At 41.0% G+C, this 21,151-nt stretch overlaps 1 protein-coding gene across 1 annotated transcript in view; it reads left to right on the top strand.

Moving 5' to 3' along the window:
• Positions 1–19,516, top strand: part of LOC149084043 (nose resistant to fluoxetine protein 6-like) — a 31,858-nt gene extending 12,342 nt beyond the window's left edge. Inside the window, exons 7-15 of the mRNA XM_089234389.1 lie at positions 2,021–2,114; positions 9,974–10,066; positions 10,172–10,316; positions 10,925–11,004; positions 14,693–14,836; positions 16,709–16,832; positions 17,259–17,433; positions 18,739–18,881; positions 19,042–19,516. Coding sequence (XP_089090515.1) covers positions 2,021–2,114; positions 9,974–10,066; positions 10,172–10,316; positions 10,925–11,004; positions 14,693–14,836; positions 16,709–16,832; positions 17,259–17,433; positions 18,739–18,881; positions 19,042–19,161 — 1,118 coding nt within the window. The 3' untranslated portion in view covers positions 19,162–19,516. The remainder of the gene's footprint in view (positions 1–2,020; positions 2,115–9,973; positions 10,067–10,171; positions 10,317–10,924; positions 11,005–14,692; positions 14,837–16,708; positions 16,833–17,258; positions 17,434–18,738; positions 18,882–19,041) is intronic.
• The last annotated feature ends 1,635 nt before the right edge of the window (positions 19,517–21,151 follow it).

The raw sequence follows: 21,151 nt of genomic DNA, 5'->3' as shown, positions 1-21,151 counted from the left end.
CTTGAAATTCATCTCCTTTATCTGGTGATTATCATAATACCCTAGTGTAATCGTTCAATTTGATAAATGTGAAAAAAGTTAGAAATGTATCAATTTTAGTGATGAGTATAGTCGGACCCCGGTATAATGATACAATACATATATAAATTATCATATACAGTATGTTATATAATACGATTTATCATGTTTACCAACGACGCAACGCTTGGGTATTATGCATAATCGCCTGTAAATTGACTAATTTACAGAATTGTATCATATTTACCGACGTAGCTTGGGTACTATGCACAACCGACGGTGAAAGTGATAAATTTGGAGGGAATTATCAAACTTAGCAAAATGCTCGGTGATTATGGAACGGAGTTATATTAAAACTAATTGGATGACGAGGCATTTGAAAAAAAAAAAAGCATAATAACGGATTTGTTACAATGGCAGAAAGCAAATTTTAGGCTCAAGCGCGAAATTAAAATAAACAATGTAACATGTCTTCTTACAGATGTAAGTAACATATCTACTCAGGACATATGTAGTGGCGTATTTACGGGAGGGGGGGGGGCTTAGCGAACTATAGCAGGGGGGGGGGCAAGTTCAGAAGGGTGGCGAATTCGAGGAATGAGATGCAGAAAAAACAAGTGGAATGGGAGAAGCCCCCCCCCCCCCCAGCGAAATTTGTATATCTCCCAATATATATTCGCCTATGCCGAACAGTGCCGTCTTAATACATGAACCTACCCGTATTCATGTATCAAGGGGGGCCTCATAAAAGTTAGATACGATCAATATTTTTGAGTGACTGTAAAAATTTGTACGGACAAACATCTCTAGTCAGCTAGGGTCTCAAAAATATCACTTTGCCCAGGAGCCCTGCTGCCGAAGGACTAAGTTAGTGAGTGACCGAAAGAGTGATCATGAGAAATTGAAATTAAGTGAGTGGGCAAAAGAGTGACTTGGAACATGAGCAAGCCCGCGAATGAACAAACGAGTGATATACAGAGCGACGGACGAGGTCAGTGAGTGATGCCCGCAAGCATCTGAATGACCAAAAGCATGTGTAAACGTGTAAATGATCAAAAGAGTGACCTATAAAGCAGGTGTAAACGTGTAAATGATCAAAAGAGTGACCTATAAAGCAGGTGTAAACGTGTAAACGATCAAAAGAGTGACCTATAAAGCATGTGTAAACGTGTAAATGATCAAAAGAGTGACCTATAAAGCAGGTGTAAACGTGTAAATGATCAAAAGAGTGACCTATAAAGCATGTGTAAACGTGTAAATGATCAAAAGAGTGACCTATAAAGCATGGAACCATGTCATTAAGAGACCAAAAGAGTGACCTATAAAGCATGGAACCATGTCATTAAGAGACCAAAAGAGTGACCTATAAAGCATGGAACCATGTCATTAAGAGACCAAAAGAGTGACCTATAAAGCATGGAACCATGTCATTAAGCGACCAAAAGAGTGATTTAGAGTGCGTGAAGCGCGAAAGCGTGCGGTGTCGACTACAACAGTGTGTAAGAGTATGAGTGACTGAAACAGTGTGCCAGCATGTGAATGACTAAAGAGTGACTTGGATAGTGTGTTTATCACGAAAAGAGTAAATATTGGAAACACGGGAGTACTTGCAGAAGTGGGGGTTCGGGCAAACGGGGTTATTGCACAGGGCAGTGAATTCGAGGAAAGAGTGGTCAAGAAAATAGCGCTTGCCCTGGTTTGATATGATGGCTTAAAGCAGTGTTTCCCAAAGTGGGCAATATCCTCCCCTGGTGGGCGATGTAATGGTCCAAGGGGTCGATAGAACCTACTGATTTAACATAGGATCCTATGGGTTTACGTGAGTTGGGGGGCGATGGAACAAAAAGTTTGGGAGACTACAGCTTAAAGTATCTGATTGCACGGGAGCGTAAAGGGACACCAAATACTGACTTGGTTACTGATTTTCTTTCTCTCCAAGCAATGCGATTGCCTGATTGTGAACATTTTTCTTATACACATCATTTTCAATTGAATATTTCAGATGAAATCGGCAAATCCATGTCCCTGATGAATGATTTGCCATTTCAAGGCGTGGTTCAAGCCGCTTTTGGTGTAGACTCCTTTTTCTTGCTCAGGTAATATTTTTAATGATTATGAACTGTTAAATAATCTGTATCAGAATATCAGTATGATGAAATTTCGGATATTACGATTCTTATTTTGCCGGTCAAAAAACACACAGGGTTTCTTTAATTATAGTTTATCCGAATGGAGCAATTTACAGAGGCCTGGGCAAACACGGATTTTTGAGCTCTCTGTATCATAGGTTTCCAACTGGCAATCCACGAAACCTGGGGTTCAGCAAGAGATTTTCGGGAGTTCCGCGATATAAAAATTTTATTTCCATTAGTTTTAAAAGTTTCACACTGCACATATTCTTGGATATCGCTATATACTGCATTCATGTTTTTTTTGCTTGAGTTTCGTAGAACAGTCTCATAACAACCATGGGTTCCGTGGAACAGTAACACCAAGGAACAATCTCGTAACCATCAAGGGTTCCATGGAACAATATCACCATATGATCAGTAGAACAGCGTGTCTCGTAACCATAAAAAGCTCTGGGTGGGGGGGAAGTATTATCAAGGGCTCTGTTGTGGAACGGTAGCACCAAGATTTCCGTGGGGCAGTCTGATGACCGTAAAGAGTTTCGTGCAAACTATAACCTTGGAAACCCTGCTGTATGTATGTATGTGTTTATATATACACTGGTGTAAGAAATTAAGAGAATTAGCAGACTTGGTCGATTATCTCTAGAACTACTGTACCGATTTTAATGAAATTTGATGTGTACATACATTGATACAATACAAAACAAATAACCATTCAATAATTGTAATACACACGCATGATCGTGCGTAACACTCGTTGGAGTCGGAAGGTATGAAACAGCGGTTGCAGAATAAACAAAGAAATGGGTTAATAGATGGGTTAATAGGGGGTATGGTCCCCTCTTACAGATATACAGGTCTCGCAGCGTGATTTCATACTTGAAATAAGGCAGTTTATCATTTCCTGTGACAATTGGTCCCACTCGTTCAGCAACGCTGTTTTCATTCCCTGGATGGTTCCCGGAGGGGGGGGGGGTTGCGAGTTGAAATTGCCCTCCTCAGAGCGTCCCAGACATGCTCTATAGGGTTAAGGTCTGGAGATCTGGCTGGCCAATCCATCCGGCGAATATCCTCACTCTCAGAAAATCGTCGAGCAGAAGAGCTTAATCCGATGCTTGTAGTGACGACATAAAACGTAATGAAAACTTAACGATTTAATATACGAAAGAAACATAACGAGGAGGATGACACGTGTATACAAATCGGTGGTATAATTCCAACTGGCATTTTTTCTTTTTTTTTACAATCACCAGGAGCGTGAGGAGGGCGCGCCATCTATACAGATAAGAACGCACTACAGCACTCCCCCTCCAGTCGAAGACGAAACATTTAAGAGAAGACAATTTGAATAATAATCATACAAATAATAAAAAAATTGCAATATATATATATATATACCATACATAATTACGAATCATATAGCTAATTTCGAAGGGTCAATACGAAATCGCACTCTTCGGCCAGACCTGGAAATATACTGATTTTTGAACGTGTCACATAAATTATTATTTAACATAAAACATGGCTTAAGGCGATCTATGGATACATTTTTATGATTGCCATTAATGTTCAACATAAAATACTTATCAGTTCTTGAAATAACTTCAAATGGTCCGGTGTATGGTTGCTGTAGAGGTTTGCGTACACAGTCTTGTCGGACGAATACTGATGGAGAAGTTAGCAAGTCTGTCGAGACGAAGGGCTTAGGCGAATTGTGATGAGAGGTTGGTACTGGTCTCACACGGGAGAAATGGTCTCTCAGTCTCTGCAAGAAGTCATATCGAGGTAGGACGTCTCGCTCATCAGAGTGCCGGAAGAGTTCACCAGGAAGGCGTAGGGCTGTGCCGTATACCAACTCAGCGGTTGATACTTGGAGGTCTTCTTTGATGCTGGAACGTAACCCCAACAGGACTGTAGGTAGAACCTCTGTCCAGTGCTCGTTACCTTTGAGGACACACATCAGAGAGGCTTTGAGATCGCGGTGGAATCTCTCAACCTGGCCGTTACACTTTGGATTGTAGGCAGTGGTGCGGGATTTTTCGATGCCGCACAGCCGTGCAAGAGAGCGAAATAGATCACTCTCAAACTGACGACCTTGATCTGTGGTCAACTTTTCAGGAACGCCAAACCGACACACCCAGGTAGAAAAGAATGTCTCAGCTGTAGTTTCAGCGGTTTGGTTAGACATTGGTACCGCTTCGGGCCACCGTGTGTACCGATCAACGCACGTCAAGAGATACGTGTATCCTTTAGAGGGAGGCAAGGGTCCGACAATGTCCAGATGAACGTGTGCAAAACGAGAATCAGGAACCTGGAAAGAGCCTAAAGGAGACTTGGTATGTTTGATAACCTTCGACTTCTGGCAAGCGATGCAAGTACGACACCAATCTTTGCAGTCTCTCGCAATCGATTTCCAAATAAATCGTTTGCGTACCATACCTAGAGTGGCTTTTATCCCAGGATGGGACAGATTATGCACAGAGTCGAACGCTAGACGTCGCATTGAAACGGGTACATACGGGCGTATATCGTCAGTAGACACATCGCAGTAGATATTAACACCGGAGATATCGAAGCGTTTTAGCTGAAGCCCAGTTTCACTTTGAAGCAAGGTATGCAATTCATCATCATCTGCCTGCGCCCGTGCCAATTCTGCATAATCGATTGTACAAGGAGTGTGGATTTCACAAATTCTTGAGAAAGCATCAACTATGACGTTACTATCCCCAGGCAAATATCGTAAATCTGTCGAAAACTGACTAATATATTCAAGATGTCTAAGTTGCCGGGGAGAACATTTATCGTTACGTTGTTTGAAGGCATACGTGAGAGGACGATGATCACTGAAAATTATGAAGTTGCGTCCCTCCAAAATGTGCTTGAAATGCTTAACAGCCGAATATATTGCTAAGAGCTCTCTGTCATATGTACTGTACTTTTTTTCAGTCGAACTGAGCTTGCGTGAAAAAAATGACAATGGTTGGGTTTTGTTTCCTATTTGCTGTTGAAGGACTGCACCCAATGAAGTGTCGGAAGCATCGGCAGTCAAAAATAATTTTGCATTCGGAACAGGATGGGCGAGAAGTGCAGCGTTGGCAATTGATTGCTTGCATGACAAAAAAGCGGACTTGGCTTCCTCAGACCAAACTATTTCAGTTTTATCTTTTTTTATCTTGCTTTTTGCTAATTCATGCAAAGGAGCTTGCACCCTGGCGGCATCTTTAAGGAATCTGTGATAGAAATTTACAATTGCCAAAAAACGCTTCAATTCAGTCACTGTTGATGGCAATGGATAATCGAGCAATGTTTGTACTCGATCTGGTAAAGGTGCAATCCCATCGGGAGAAACAAGAAAACCCAGAAAATTAATTTGACGTTGACCGAATACACATTTAGATGGATTGATCACGATACCATAGTCATTTAGTCTTTGAAAAACACGTTTTAAGTCAGCTTCATGAGATTTTTCGTCAATGGAAGCGATTAACAAATCATCGAGATATGCGTAACAACAATCTAAGTCACGAAATGCTTCGTCAATAAAACGCTGAAACGTTTGAGCTGCATTTTTCAGGCCGAAGCACATATAAACATATTCGTATAGCCCAATGGGCGTAATTATGGCGGTTTTGGGAATGTCTTTAGGATTGATTGGTATTTGGTGATATGCTTTTATTAAATCGATTTTTGAAAAAATCTTTTTACCACTCAAGTTGATGGAAAAATCCTGTATATTTGGAAGCGGGTATCTATCTGGGATGGTTATTGCATTGAGTCCGCGGAAGTCCCCACAAATTCTCCATTCGTTGCTTTTTTTGGGTACAAGATGGATGGGACTCGACCAAGGGCTTTTTGAGGGCCGAATTATACCTTGTTGCAACAGTTCATTGAATTGTTTTTTAACAGCTGCAAGTTTTTCAGAAGACAATCTTCTAGCTTTTGCGAAAACCGGTGGTCCCGTAGTTTCGATGAAGTGCATGACAGAGTGTTTCTTTGGAACTGCATTTAGAACTGAGCTGGTAAGCTGAGGAAATTTGGCTAATATGCGGTGGTATGGAGAATCACCAGAGATCGGCGTTAAACCAAAAGAGCCGTTTTGGGATTCTAAACCATTCACTGATAGCGATGTTTCGTTATCGATCAAACGAGAATTTTTAACATCTATAAGCAAACCAAATCTTTCCAAAAAGTCGGCTCCAATAATGGGATGTGAAACATCTGCCACAGTGAAAACGAAAGGAAAGTCCCTCCTTAGTCCAAGATTCAGAACTAGATTTTTGTTGCCAAACGTTTGGATTTCGGATCCATTTGCAGCATACAGTGAGAGTTTGTGAGGTTTTGTCAAGTTAGTCAGGCGTTTCGGAAAACAACTGATTGATGCGCCAGTGTCAATTAGAAATCGGAAACCCGTATTAACGTCGATGACAAATAGGCGACTATGGAGAAGGCTTTCGTCAGCTGTCGCCGAAACAGACGAGCCCACTAGTTTTCCTGAAACTGACATGGAGGAATACATTTATGAGCTTTTTTTCCAAACTGCTCATGGTACCAGCAAAGCCTTCCGTTTTTCAAAGCATCGCCGAATTTATTTCGGCTACGAGATTGAGATCGTTTACGATAACCGCGAGATGGTCTAGGAGATCGCGAAAGCCTTTCAAATGATTGCCGTAGCGAAGCAATTTCGTTTTTCAAATCATCAAACTCTGAAGTGTGAGACACAGCTGAAGTATTAGATGACACACTAGAAACCTCACATATTTTGTCGGCTATTTTCGCTAACCCAATTAACGGTTCACTAGAAGCTTGTAATATTTGTTGGGAGTGCAAAGGTAATCTCTGCATCCAGAGATTTCTCAAAATGCCACTTTCCATTTTACCCTCAGCTAACGTTTGCATTTCGTGCAAAAGCTGGGACGGGCGTTTGTCGCCTAGTTGAAGCTCCTGGAGTAACATTCGCAATTTGGAAGATTCTGATTGTTGAAACTGCTCCAGCACGCGAGTTTTGAGAGTCTCGTACATGTGCTGTTGGGGAGGATTGCGAACGATATTAGAAACATAGTTCAAAACTTTGCAATCAAGAGCTCCTACAACGGCGTGAAATTTAGTTTCATCGGCGGTTATGCCTGCCGTTTTGAATTGTGACTCAATTTGAAGAAACCAAATCTCTGGATTTGCTTCCCAGAACGGAGGGGCTCGAAAGGCAACACGTGAAACTTCAGCTGATGCAATAGGTTGAGCCATGACAAATGCAAGTATGGAGACCGGCAAATCGAGAGTAGAAAGTTTATTCCTCACCTTGAATTTCCAGGAACGTCTCTATATTGGGTAGAAACGAGTAGACTTGGCTTGAAAAAAAAATATATATAGTATATCCAAAAGACTAGGAGATTAGACAAGTTTCATCTTTGAAGAGCGTACGAACGGAAAGCACAAGGCGCGAAAACGAAATTTAAACGATGGAGAAATTAACTTCAATGTCCAAAATCAGATGCGTCCTATAGGTCACCAGTAATCCGATGCTTGTAGTGACGACATAAAACGTAATGAAAACTTAACGATTTAATATACGAAAGAAACATAACGAGGAGGATGACACGTGTATACAAATCGGTGGTATAATTCCAACTGGCATTTTTTCTTTTTTTTTACAATCACCAGGAGCGTGAGGAGGGCGCGCCATCTATACAGATAAGAACGCACTACAAGCTCTATGTGGCCTCGCGTTATCGTCCATTAAAATGAACTCAGGGCCAACTGCACCCTTGAAAAGGCGAACATAGGGCTCCAAGACCTCATCCCTATACCTCACACCAATCACAGTGCCTGCCCAGACCATTAAACCTCCACCGCCATAATGGTCGATTTCGCTGACGTTGGAGGGTAGGTAGCGGGTCCCTGGTTCTCTCCATATGAACGTACGGCGAGAATCGGTGCTTAGGCTGAACCGGGACTCATCAGTGAAGAGAACGGTTGCCCATTGATCCATACTCCAATCTCTATGCTCTCTGCACCATGATAAACGGATTCTCCTGTCCGTAGAAGTGAGCGGGACGCAAACAGTAGGTCTTCTTGCAAACAACCTTCTCTCATGAAGTCTTTTGGAAACAGTCACCCTTGATACACGGGTTCTTGTGGCTGCATACAAGGCACGAGAGAGCGGAGAAGCACTCCTGTTACGCCTCGCTATAATCGACAAATGGCGATCTTCTCTGGCCGTCGTGGCTCTTGGACGACCTTGCCCAGGTTTTCTCTCGATGGATTCGGTATCCTGGAACTGTTTCCATAAGTTACACACGACGCTGGGCGTTAAATTGAACTCTTTACAAATCTGGACTTGAGATTGGCCTGCTTCTAGCCTCCCCACAATTCGCCACCTCATTCCATCATCTAAACGTTGGTGGTTACTCATTTTTACTGTTACAATTTGAAACTAACCGATTGCTGCAAAATAACACCAAGAAATTCGCCGAGGTGTGCTAGCGAACGAAATGCGTCTTAACTTTCGCGCGCTTATAAAGCCTGTTTCTCTACTGGCTCCACCTACACACACCTGTACGCTTACGTATTTGACGGACAAGATTTGCATTTTTGTCTAGAAGCAGTGGTTTTACATTCAGTTCAGTTCTTTTCATGAAATTCGATAAAATATGCAAATTCTCTTAATTTATTTCACCATTATATGTTACGGTAAAAGCCCGAAATAGGTACGATTGAAAACCTATACATTTCGGGCTTTTACCAAGCACTTCGGTAAAAGCTAACATTTAGTAACGTTCATGAAAATGAGTGAAATTGCGAATTTTCTAATTTTCATAAATTTGAAAGCTTTCCATTTATCAGTCACAATGATCTTGATGCTAATTATGATCATAATTAATTAACTAATTAGTCATTCAAATTCGTGAAAAATTCTGGGGTTGGAGGGATGTAATGTCCGTAGAAAAGTTTCGTCAGCAAAAGACAGTAACTAGTAAACATAACGCCAATTATTAGTGAAGGAATTCCTTATACCGAAAGTTCTTGAGATAAGCTCTCATATTTGAGGTGTTTTCTACTTTTTTACCCCGAAATGGAATTTTTAATGGGTTATGTGTGAATCTTTGGGATAAGCTCTATCCGATTATACAACCGGGAATATATTTGGTAGAAACTACAATGTAAATCATTTACAATTTCCACCTTTTTCATAAATATCGGCATTTTTTCATTTCTCGATAACGGACACCCATGGGGACTGAAAATTTTGTCCGCTAACGAAGCTTCCGTTAATGGAGAGTGAGATTCATTGAATCCCGTCGATGTAATTCAAAATCATGTCCGTCAGTGGAGGTGCCCGCTAACGGAAGTGTGCATTATGGGATTTATGAGTGGAATGATCGCGTTTCTCATGTTAATGATGAGATGGCAGTAAGGGTACCTTCCTTGTGCTAGTTAGAACCTTCTGGAATCAACGGGTGACGTAGAAATTTTCAAGTTTTCCTGACTTGACGAAATTTTAATGAAAAATAAATAAAAATTTAATCAAAAAACAGAACATTTCCAAAATTCAAATGTGGATAACTATCTTGAATGTTGATCATAAAACATAGTATTTAAATATTATTTTACCATTCCTATATGCTGCTCTCCGTTGGGCTATTTTCTATTTTTGTAAAGCAAAATGACCTCCGGTCTACTGTGAATTTAGAAAAAAGGGCAAATGTTCCCTTTTGAAAACAAGCTCCTCATTTGATAATAATTATACGCGCAATTTACAGACTCTTGTTGGTAAACTTTTGTGTTTCATATGCTGATCGTTCCTATGTTCCGTTCCTTGTTTCCAGTGGAACACTCGTCGGCTATTTGCTACTTCAAGAATTGTCGATCCGAAACGGCAAAGTCTCGTGGTTCTATTTCTACTTTCATCGGTACTGGAGGTAAGAATATATTCTCAAGAGTCTGATCATGTGACTGACTATTCACGGTGTTTTTTTTATTTCGATCCTCGCACAAGGATAACAGAGGAATTTTTTTCTCTCCAGATTGACTCCTCTCCTGGCCATTGTGCAAGCTTTTTACGTGACCGTAGTTTCCAGAAGCCTCAGGGGATTCTCTCCTGACGGAGTTTCGTGCAAATGGTGGCTGAGTCTTCTGTACATCAACAATTTACACGAAGAGACTCTCACGGTAAGATCACAACATTGTAAATGTCCATTAGATGAACGTCTAGTGTCCGGCAGGGCTTGAGAAATCTATTTCTCTATCATGCATTTTCTTCGACTGAATGCTTCCCTAGCGTATAGGTAACTAACATTGTCCGATCTTACAGAATTTTTATTCGGGCCTCCATTGTTCCAAGTTACATGCCCGACTTGGCACGTGGATTCTTTGAGATTCGTCCAGCCCTGGTGTTCGGATATCTGTAGATCAAAGGGAAACACTAGCCTGATAGCAATGAAGGATGTGAAGCAATGAACGGCAATGTCTCCGAATCATAGGGGATCGATATAGGGATGTATAGGGATCGATATATAGGGGCCGGCTATAGCTTTTCGAAAGCCCGACTTTCGTGCATTGGCCGGTTCAACTGGGCTGGCAACTTGGCGAACTTTAGGCTTTGACATATGTACAAAGAATTATCCATACTTTGAAAAATTTGTCCATCTTGGCGCTTCCCCTATCCCTTATTTTTGAAAATTGGTAACTTTTTGGTGAAGTTCAGGGCATTTAATTCGGGTTTGGATTTTATAAACCTATTGATGACTGACAACTATTTTCAATTTTATTTTCTCCAGTGTATGAGCTGGGTGTGGTATTTAGCCAACGACATGCAGTTCTATGTGGTCAGCCCCATTTTCATCTACACCTTGTGGAGGTAAGTATATAGCTTTCAGTGCCCTTGGCTTTTCTTCACTAGGGCTGACCAAAATAGTGGATGCCTAAATCAATATTTTACATGCCCCAAAAATATTACTAAAAATTTAATGTTATGGTATTGTATTCGCACACGAAATCTAAATTATTTTTTGCTCTACTGCCTTCAGAAAAAAGCCCCAAAGTTGTGGCCTAATTCTTTCCAAGAATCCTGACCGGTTTACGATGCAGGGCTGGACTAGAGCACGAGCGAAAAGATGCACCATCATTCCCATATAGGATGGGAACTGACAGGGCTCCAGCCCTTGTGCCCGGAATGAATCTCATTATTATTTTAGACCAATATATTTATTATAGAGAAAGGCCTGTAAGAAATCCCAGCCTGGGGCCTGTCAACGATTTCAGCCCGTGTCCCTATTGTAGGATGTGAAGACCGTCGCCGCACCGGGCCCAAAAATAATAAGATCCGTAAAAATAGATCACCGTTCACGGACTATACAGGGTAATGCAGAAAAACATCGCCAAAATGAAAGGGCAGTTCAGGCATACGATAACAAATTTACCGAATTTTACCGGCAAACCGTTGATCCTAGAGACATACTTTTAATTAAAAAATTATCCAAATAACGTGTAGACGTCAGATACGTCATTCATGTTGCAAAGGGTTGTATAGTTAGTGAAATAAGAATGTATATGGCCGGCTTGTCCTAAGATACCCAATTAGGGGAAGTTGTTTTCCTGACTCCCCTGATCCCAACTAGAAAAATTCCACGTTCCTAAATTCATATTCGCTGAGATATTTGAACGGAAAATGCTTCTTTTCTTCATTTATGCTGTTCTTGCCCAACATTTTTCTCATTTTTGAATTGAAATATCGCAGCAAACATTGCACTTGGAAACATGGACATTTTTTGTTGGTCTCAGGAGAGATAGAAAGACAGGAACTTTATAATTGGTTTTAGGAGGATAGGATGTCCGTATAAAAAGTTATTCTTTTAGTATAATAACTATACAACCCCCTTCTAACATGAATGATGTAGCTAATGTCTCTTCACGTTATTTATACATCTCCTAACTGAAAGTATGACTCTAGGATCAACGGTTCGCTAGTAAAATGCGGCCAGGGGAACGAGGGAATTACCCTGTATACACGTTGATGATGTTAATCCTTGAGTGAGAGAGACACAGAGAAGGCAATAATGCTTGTACCTTGTCTCAATCATCTTAACTTTCCTTTTTCGTACAGTCTGTACAATAAATACCACCAATTTAATTGGTGCTAGTGTAATGTAGATAGATAGATATAACCGCTCACCAACACGGACTGATGCAAAGCACCTTACTTAAAGTTAGCAAAGATTTATAGTGGTGGCACCCCTTGCCCCGTGCTCGCAAGTTTCGAATCACTCGCGTCGTTCTCCCCATGCAGACAGCCATCAACTCGATGCAACGTACAAGCCCATTTGACTAAAATAGATAGCTGAACCCAATGACTAGGGAGAAAAATTGCACGCGCGCCCAGTTTCACATGAGGGCCGGAGACCACAGCCTGGGATTTCGAAAGAAGTGTGGAAAAGACTTGTGAGCAATTAAGAAGAAGTTGGCAATTTGAAGAGGGAGAGATTTGAGAATGGTCTAAACACATAATGTATACAAAATATATATACACAGTGCCTCCACTGCGACGGAAAACGAAGAAACAAAGCCCCCGTCCACAGTGCTGGGCAGGTTTGTTTCCCCTTTCCTTTTCGGGTTCGAATCCAAGGGAGGATATTGTTATGCTCGACCTTAGGTCGTCTAACCAAAAAAAAGGTAAAGTTAAATAAAAGTTTAAGTATATGCAAATTAGAAATCTACATGACTTTCTATTGGTCCCTTTGTCTCTTGCTTGGAAATAAAGAGCCAGGATAGAATTTGTGAGGCGCTAGTTTTTTTTCCTTCTCGTTGAGGTGCTCGGTTTTCTTTCCTCGACTGACAGCGGCGGCCGGGACGCGCATCGAGATGTGAATGTTTGAGGCGCTGGGCTGGTATTCCTGTGGCAAGTTCCGAAGGGGGACCCGACGACCATGCTCGAGATCGTCTTTCAAGTGGTGAGTGGTCACTAATATTTATGTCAGTGTAGCGGGCTCTGCGTGGGTCAGTTTTTCCTTGGGTTCTCTTAATATCCCCGTTCAACTGGATAGTGTATTGAGCTGATTCAATAATGTCTGGAGTTTATGTTAATAATTTTTCTAGTTTTGTCTCATGCAAATCAATCGTTATATTACTGATAAACTTATGTTAATCGTTCGAAAGAAAAGCTTTTATCTGAATAAACTTTTACTACGTTCTCCAAAATGGTTTTTGTCTACTGAGTGTAGTCATTGTAACCATAGGTCGGGTTTGCTTTCTGGTGGCCTGGGTTTTTGCGGGTTTATACAACGTATGTTTTTTTTCTGACGTTATTGACCCTGTGTCGTGTTGTGTGCCGAAAGGTGTGAAACAATATAGATAAGATATTTTCCCTAAAACGAACTCGAGGCGACCACCGATAAACAGCGCCTTCACTTCCAACCCATCTCACTAATGGCAGTAAATTGCAATATAGCGATATATGGCCAGAGTTGGTGTTTGGTGGAAGTAGCTTCAAGGCACAGATGCGCGAACCGGTCTCCCATTTGAAGAAGTCTCCCCGCAGAGAGCAGGCAGACCTACAGCTCGATACAGACAAAACATGAGGATTCAAGCTTTTTCCATCTTTACTTCAGACAATGGAAGCCGGATTGCAGCATGAACACGAAACAAGCGCAACTCGACAACATAAATACGTTAGGTCCAAACATATGCTCAGAACACGCATTCCGGCATGTGCCGATTCGTTAAAAATTCCGTAGAGGAATGTGTACGAGGTACATGTTCGGTCAAGTAGTAGTAGCAGCTATTGTCTTGCTTTTTACAAAATTTGGGTCGTGACCGATATCTTAACTATTTCAGAAAAATGCACCGAAAATTAAAATAATTTTTCTTTGCATATTGCTGTGCATTGCATCAATCAAGGAGATAAAAGAACTCAATGCGAGCTCCGTTTATAAGAAAACACTATTTTTCATAAAATGTTTCTGTTGCCCGACTCGGGTGTGTCTCTAAAAGGGTAAAATTGTAAAACGCACTCTTGGCTGTGTATGTGGATTTGTATGGATTTGTACGACCCATCTCGTAAGCCCCCGTGAATCAATTTCGGATTGAGATCCATACCTCAAGAGTCCGTGGCTGTAAACGGCCTATCTCGAAGGAGCCTGCGACTCAAGTTTGGGTCGCGCCCCAAAAGTTAAGAACCCCTGGCCTAACAGGATCTTTCTGCGGAATTTCAAGCATGTGTGTAGGAACACTTGTACTGTTGCTGATGTAAACATTAAGAAATTAAAAGCGTTCAACTATTTTAGATTTTTTTTACCTGTTCATATCAGGCATGTTTGAAATAAATACATACCCGGTCAAAATTTTCCCCGGGTATGTCGGGCGATGGATTTGTCCAGTCCTATTCTTTAAACCAAAATCAGTTCCAACCCGAATTTCCTCACACGAACCACATTTTACCATTATTTAATAGATTTTTGAAGAATTTATCGTTTGTGAATTTTTCAAAGCACTGTCAAATTTGTTTTATCCCCCATTAGCGTTTTATGAAGTCTAATACGGCCTTGTTCCAGGTGGCCCAGAGTCGGATTAACCTTGACGCTGTCCGTCATGCTATCCAGTTGGGTCGCATCGGGATTGATTACTTGGCAAAGAGACCTCATCCCAGGTTACTCGTTGCTGACAGAAACGAAAGACTTCCACGAATACGGAACGAAGTAAGATTTCTTTCAGGCAGTGTTTCCCAACCGTTCTGAATACGAGGGGGCCACTGAAGTTTCTGAAATTATTCGACCGACTAACTAACTTAAACACAGTTCATAGGTTCACGTCTATCCCCCAGCGATAAATGTACATGATCGGACATTGGCCTGCCTCGTCACTACGCAACACGTTGCCCCCAAAACAACAGTCTTCCACTTTAGAGAGACAGCAGAACATTTGCGAAATACCTTGTCTTGAGTACATCCTGAAGCGAGATAATTCAAAAAAGTAAAATACGTAGACTCATCTGCTTCCTGAAGCAGAGCACTGAGAGGATGTCAGAGCTACAGCCACGGAACCAAAGCCTGATAGAGAGCCACCCATGCCAGTTAGGAGATCTACCGGAACAGCGAGTCCCAAATTTTTTTAGTCGTGGATCCCAGCGAATGTTGATCTCTGGCATAGACGCCGGCCCCTTTGATAGTAGAAGAATTTACATCCATTTCTCTGAAAGAATATACTCGGTAAATTGCTATTCAATAGCACTGTCATGTACTGAACTGTAAAAGAACTAAAACAACGTTTCATGTTACTATCGTGAGATGTCGCCACAAGAGTATTTTTTCCAAATTTTAACATACAACATGACTACTGCAGTGTACCAAAGTTGCACACACACACAATAGAGATTTTGCACGTTAATTCGTAAAAACTTTTATTTTTAAGTAAGTTATTTATGTATGTATATTTTTTAAATTAAACCCTTTGTGGGTTCTGACACTCCAATTAGAAACGGCTGTACGAGGATAAGACGTCGAGTGCACTGGACGTCTTAACTTGACATTAGGCAGCGACCTCATAAATCTGTTTACAGAGGATGGACATCGATCCCCGAGGTCTTACCGAGAACAGCCAATATCAGGTCACCAGTAATAAGCCAGTCAATAAGTCCTCCTAGTGAATTTGAAGTACACTCGCTTCCAAAAGTTAAGTTCCTTAAATTGCACGTTTAGTGGAACACAAACGCGTGGCACCAGCGCATACAGTCCCTTTACGTGCAAAGTTAGCCGATTGACGGACTGATTTGCTTTGTATATTTCAGCTTACCTGATGTGTGTATAGGATTTTTTCTCTTTTTCTCACGTTGAAAGATCAAATGATTGTCGGACTCATATGATGATACGTGCATGTGTATCTACAGAGTGATAATTACAATGTAAAATATAATACTTAAGTGAAGCAATTGTTATAAACCCCAGGGACGGACACTAAATTGCTGCTCGCGAGTTGTTAATGGTTGCCCCTGGGGTAAGATGTAAAGTTGATGATTTTTTTTTTTTGGGGAAAAAAATAAATGCTGCCTTCGGGGAACCTCGTATGGCGAATTATGTTTGCCGGGCCGGGGGTTAGTATCTCGTACGTGGAGCCGTTGGCACTCAGTACCAGCAGATAGTATCTCACCAAGTGATATTGCAAACCTTGGAAGTAACAGTTGTGGATAGATAGATAGAAACGCTCTCACAACCCCGGACTGATGCAAAGCACCTCACTTCCGTTACCTCAAAAGAGGCTAACAGTTGTGGAAGTCGCTCGTCGATTCCCGCTGAGCTACTATAGCAATATACCGATCATCAGATGGAGGTGTTAATCCCCCCCCCCCCACCCTACAATTTCTGGAAAAAAAAATAAACCAATGCAATGCGCCTTCATTCTCTTGCATGCGCACTTGAGTCCCGTAAATACGGGATGACCAGGAACTTGCACCCCCCCCCCCCCAAATCTGTTCATTCATGTCGGTGCCTCTGGGTGACGCGTGCGAATTTAACTATATATTGCTATATATCTCCCATTTTTAAGTTCTTTATATATTTCACTTTATTTCTTAGGACCGGGATATATTTTTTGAACCTGTACATCAAGCCGTATGGTAGAATAGGACCCTACCTGATCGGAATACTGCTGGCTCACTATCTCGTGAAGCATAAAGCTGAGAAAACTCCTATAAAACCGGTAAGGAACCAAACATGCACAGGGTGACTATGATTTAAAATTAATACGTTCTGACCTCTCTGCATACCCATCAGCAAAAGCTATGAAACATTATGGGAACCTGTACAGTGTTTCTTTATCTGATTTTTTTTTTTGGTCCCCTTCGATGATTTTCGGGCTTTTGAAGGGGTTCGAAAATAATTACCCTGTCCTTTTATTATGGACGTTCCTAAATTTCCATAATTTTCTGATTGGTAGTTGAGTCTGTAGACAGCTTACACTAAAACCAATTCTTATTTATGACACATAATCATTTATCTATATTTATAATAATCATTTTAAATTACCGTTTATTTGGTAAACCAACGAGTTTTCTGCTGCGATGAACTTATTCAGATCACATATCACATGATACATGTTTGAGGGCATTCAATGTTTCCGTTGCAGTTTGCTGCGTATTTCATGTGGACCTTGGCGGTGATTGTATCACTATTGAATGTCTATGGGGTTCATGGCACGAATCCTGGAAAGACTGCCGCAACTGTTTACAATGCATTGAGCCGTTCCTGCTTTGCCGCTTGCGTTGCGTGGGTCGTCTACGCTTGTCTCAACGGATATGGAGGTCGGTACTTTCACAAAAAAATTTAACCTTTTGACTTTTCGTGAGGAACAAAACATTGAACGTCGAAACATGACCATTTCGGATTATTCTTTGGATTTGATTGAATTAATACACTGTCGAGTCACATTAATTTGATCACCAGATTATTATACCCGGAAAAACGATTTTATACAGTCCGGGCAGAGCAGCGCAATGGCCTAGAAGTGACACAATATGATGCTGGAAGGCTTAATATTTTTTGCACTGCAGTCCCTTCCATATTCAATGATCACCCATAAATCGAAAAATAAGTGACAAATGACATCACTCACGGAAACACACTTCACGTTAGGTTCACAATATATGGGCACGTACATTCCAACGTGTACCAATTCGTTAAAAGTTCCGTAGAGGAATACGGATGAGGTGCATGCGTGGTTTAGGAGTAGTAGTCCTTTCCGTAAATGCTGCAAAGTGAGAGATCCATACATTGAATGATCATGATTGAATTAGTAATTTCTTGCAAGAAATTCGGATGCTCTTTATTTGACGAATCGGCAATAAATATAGTAACCTTGTCATAGGCGTACGCAGAATTTTCTCGGTGCGGGTGGGGAGGGGGTACGTTTTTTCCTTAAAAATAACACTATAATCTCGGCTTGGGGGGCCCCCCCCCCTATTTTTGCGTACCCCAATGAACCTTGTGTCTTAACCTAACCACACGTTAGAAAAATGGGAAACAATGAAAAAGTAGGACAGTATTGTATATAGATAAGGTGATAAGAATGTAGGTACAAAGTTAGGTTTCTTTTCACCCTCACCCTACCAGTTATTTCACTCTTATCAGAAAGATGCATCATATGTACTGGAAAAAAAAAATCACTACCAGCGTGTACAAAAACCAACAGGGGGAAAAAAATTATAAGGTTGCAACAAAGCTTCGGGATGATAAGGAGAGAGGAAAGGAAACAGAATGAACTTGTTTTTATTCATTCCACAGGCGTCTGGACGCAATATTACGTCCTTTGATCGTAAAGTGGTTAAAAAAAAGGAGGATGTTGGAGATTTTGTCTCATTTTTACAACTTCCTCACTCGTCCTTCCGTTCTGCCGGCGACTGGCAGCTTCTGCAGGCAGGAAAAAATTCAAGCATGCGCACTAGGATCGCCTACACACGTTCGCAAAACCACGATTCTCTTGCTTCATTGGTTCATGCATGAAAAATTATGGTTCGATGTTTCTTAAACAAAAAAAAACACGTAATTATATCATTAAGCTTGAATCGATACGTGAAACAGTTCAGTTAGTGCACATGTCTTTACTATAGGTATTGCGAATTGGCTCCTATCTCGTGACGTGTTCGTCCCTTTGAGTCGGTTGACGTATTCCGCGTATTTGATTCATCCAATCTTCTACAGAATCATCTACGACGGCATGAAGACGCCTCTGTACATTACGCATATGTTCATGGTATGTTTTCCACCGGATGTTTCTTGCTAATCGCTATGGAATGTTTTTTCAAAGATCTAAGAACATCATATTTTTGTCCTTCATGATGGACTTTATCGATCTTATTTGATCTTGATAAACTGAATATTATGCATCTATTTCTGTGCTTTGAATGTTTCAGGTCACGCTGTTCTTCAGCTGCCTCATGTTTTGTTACGCTCTGTCATACATCGTCACCCTGTTATTCGAGTCTCCGTTCATGGCTATCGAGAAGTTGATATTCGATAAGAGGAAGAGCTGAATCACCTCAAAGTTTGTCGAGACACATGCGGAACTTCATGCGCAAACAACCAACATCATGGACGAGGAATGCGTATGCGTGATAGTTCTCCATAAGACTGAACTTCAGAACTGGAAATACGGAATTCTGTGTGAAAGGCATCTTAATTTCCGATACTGTTGCCATCTAGTATGCAAAGAATGACTAAAGAACGTTCAATACTTGATAACTGTTTGTGATAAAGAATTGCATATTAATCAATGTTTAAAAAAAAATAACTCTTGCATGTTTATTGCGCAATCTTTGAAACATCGAATTTTTATTGGTTGATTGTTTTTAAATATTGTTACGCACAAAATATATGCTTCGAAATACTAATTAGTCAGTCGAACGTGTTTTTACTAATAGTGTTACAACCTCTTAAGCGTTACTCGTGAAGCGAGGAGATACGTGAGTTTTGTCTTAGAATTAAGTCTCTCTTAATCGCCATTGACGAGAGATGTCTCTCTCAACTCCTTAATAGCCTCTAACTTTAGCATTGGCGATCCCATATATTTTGCAAAAGTTGGTTTCCTACTTTTATATATTTGGAAAACATAAGCAGATGCCATCAAATGCTTTACATGAAGAAAGGGGAGTGGGAAGCGCACAACCTTTTCCGTTCTTGGACCAAAAACTTGTATGTATACTACTACTTAATCCCGCACCTGCACCTTGTACACAATCCTCTACGGAATTTCTAACGAATTGGTACATGCCGGAATGTGCGTGTACGTGTTGTGAACGTAACGTGAAGTTTGAGATATAGACGGCTTTTTCTCAGCCCAGGGTATCAAGGAAACATAATATCCAAAAAATATGATGAGGTGAACTCGGAAAGAAAAGTCATCCTGTCTCCGGGTGGGACTCGAACCTAGGCCCTCTTTCACACCGGGCAAGCATGCTACTATCTACACCACTGGAGAGACACGGCCCTGCCTTCCTTATTTCACGCACTGTGGCGTAAGGTGCTGAAGTAGAGGCATTAGTAGCGTCTCCTAAGATCGGGAAATGGCCCCCAGGGGGGATAGTAGAGAGAGAGATAGACGGCTTAGTCTATCTTAGATAGATAGATCCCACCTGGGGGCCATTTCCTGAAGTTAAGAGAAGCTACTAATGCCTCTACTTCAGCGCCTCACTCCCCAGTGTGTGAAATAAGAAAGGCAGGGCCGTGTCTCTCCAGTGGTGTAGATAGTAGCATGCTTGCCTGGTATTTAAGACGCCGTAGTTCGAGTTCTGGCCCAGAAAGGATGAATTTGTTTCCGAGTTCAGCTTGGCCTAATATCCAGAAAAAAAAGAGCTGATGACGAAATTTTGCTGACAAGGGAGGGGGGTTAAAAATGGCTAAAAATTTGCTTACGTAATACTTGAACGGCCCCTAATGTTTATCGTCCGAACTTTATCATAAAATGTCCCGTTTTTCCCTGAATTTTTGAAACCAAGAACTAAAAAGATTTTCGTGACATAAATTACTGAAAATTTTGACAATTTTATTGACAGCTTTTTACATTCGCTTTTGACAATTTCTTCTGATGCAATCGACAACTTTACATGATTTTACATCTTTTCGGTGTATTTGGCAACTATACTAGCATTTGACAATTTTTTAATCGTCGGCGGTTTTCTCACTATAAGCCGTTATTTTTGGATACCTTAAACACTGCATAACGATCATTAACTGTGATTACGTGTTCCGTATATGTTGCATTTTCTAAATGAAAAAAGATGGCAAAATTGTCCGAGAAACATTGCTATAAATTCTGAACGAAGAAACTTCGTGCTGCCATCTGTTGATCATATTGGTGAAGTGATCATTTCGGAATCATGAAAACATATTTTCACACACTAATGACGTTTCATAATTTGATGGGGCAAAAATGGTGATTGATATGTCCGGGCCGCTTAAGTGCTCTGGAACTGTGCCACGCGCTCCGTAATTATATGCCGCGGATCACTTAAATAATCTGAGAAT

Source organism: Pholcus phalangioides, unplaced genomic scaffold (genome assembly GCF_987345545.1).
Source record: "Pholcus phalangioides strain wild (caught in Gottingen) unplaced genomic scaffold, Ppha-v1.0 ptg000008l_1, whole genome shotgun sequence".
Lineage (NCBI taxonomy): Eukaryota > Metazoa > Arthropoda > Arachnida > Araneae > Pholcidae > Pholcus > Pholcus phalangioides.
Note: the sequence above shows the minus strand (reverse complement) of the source record. Positions and strands in the feature narration are given on the sequence as shown.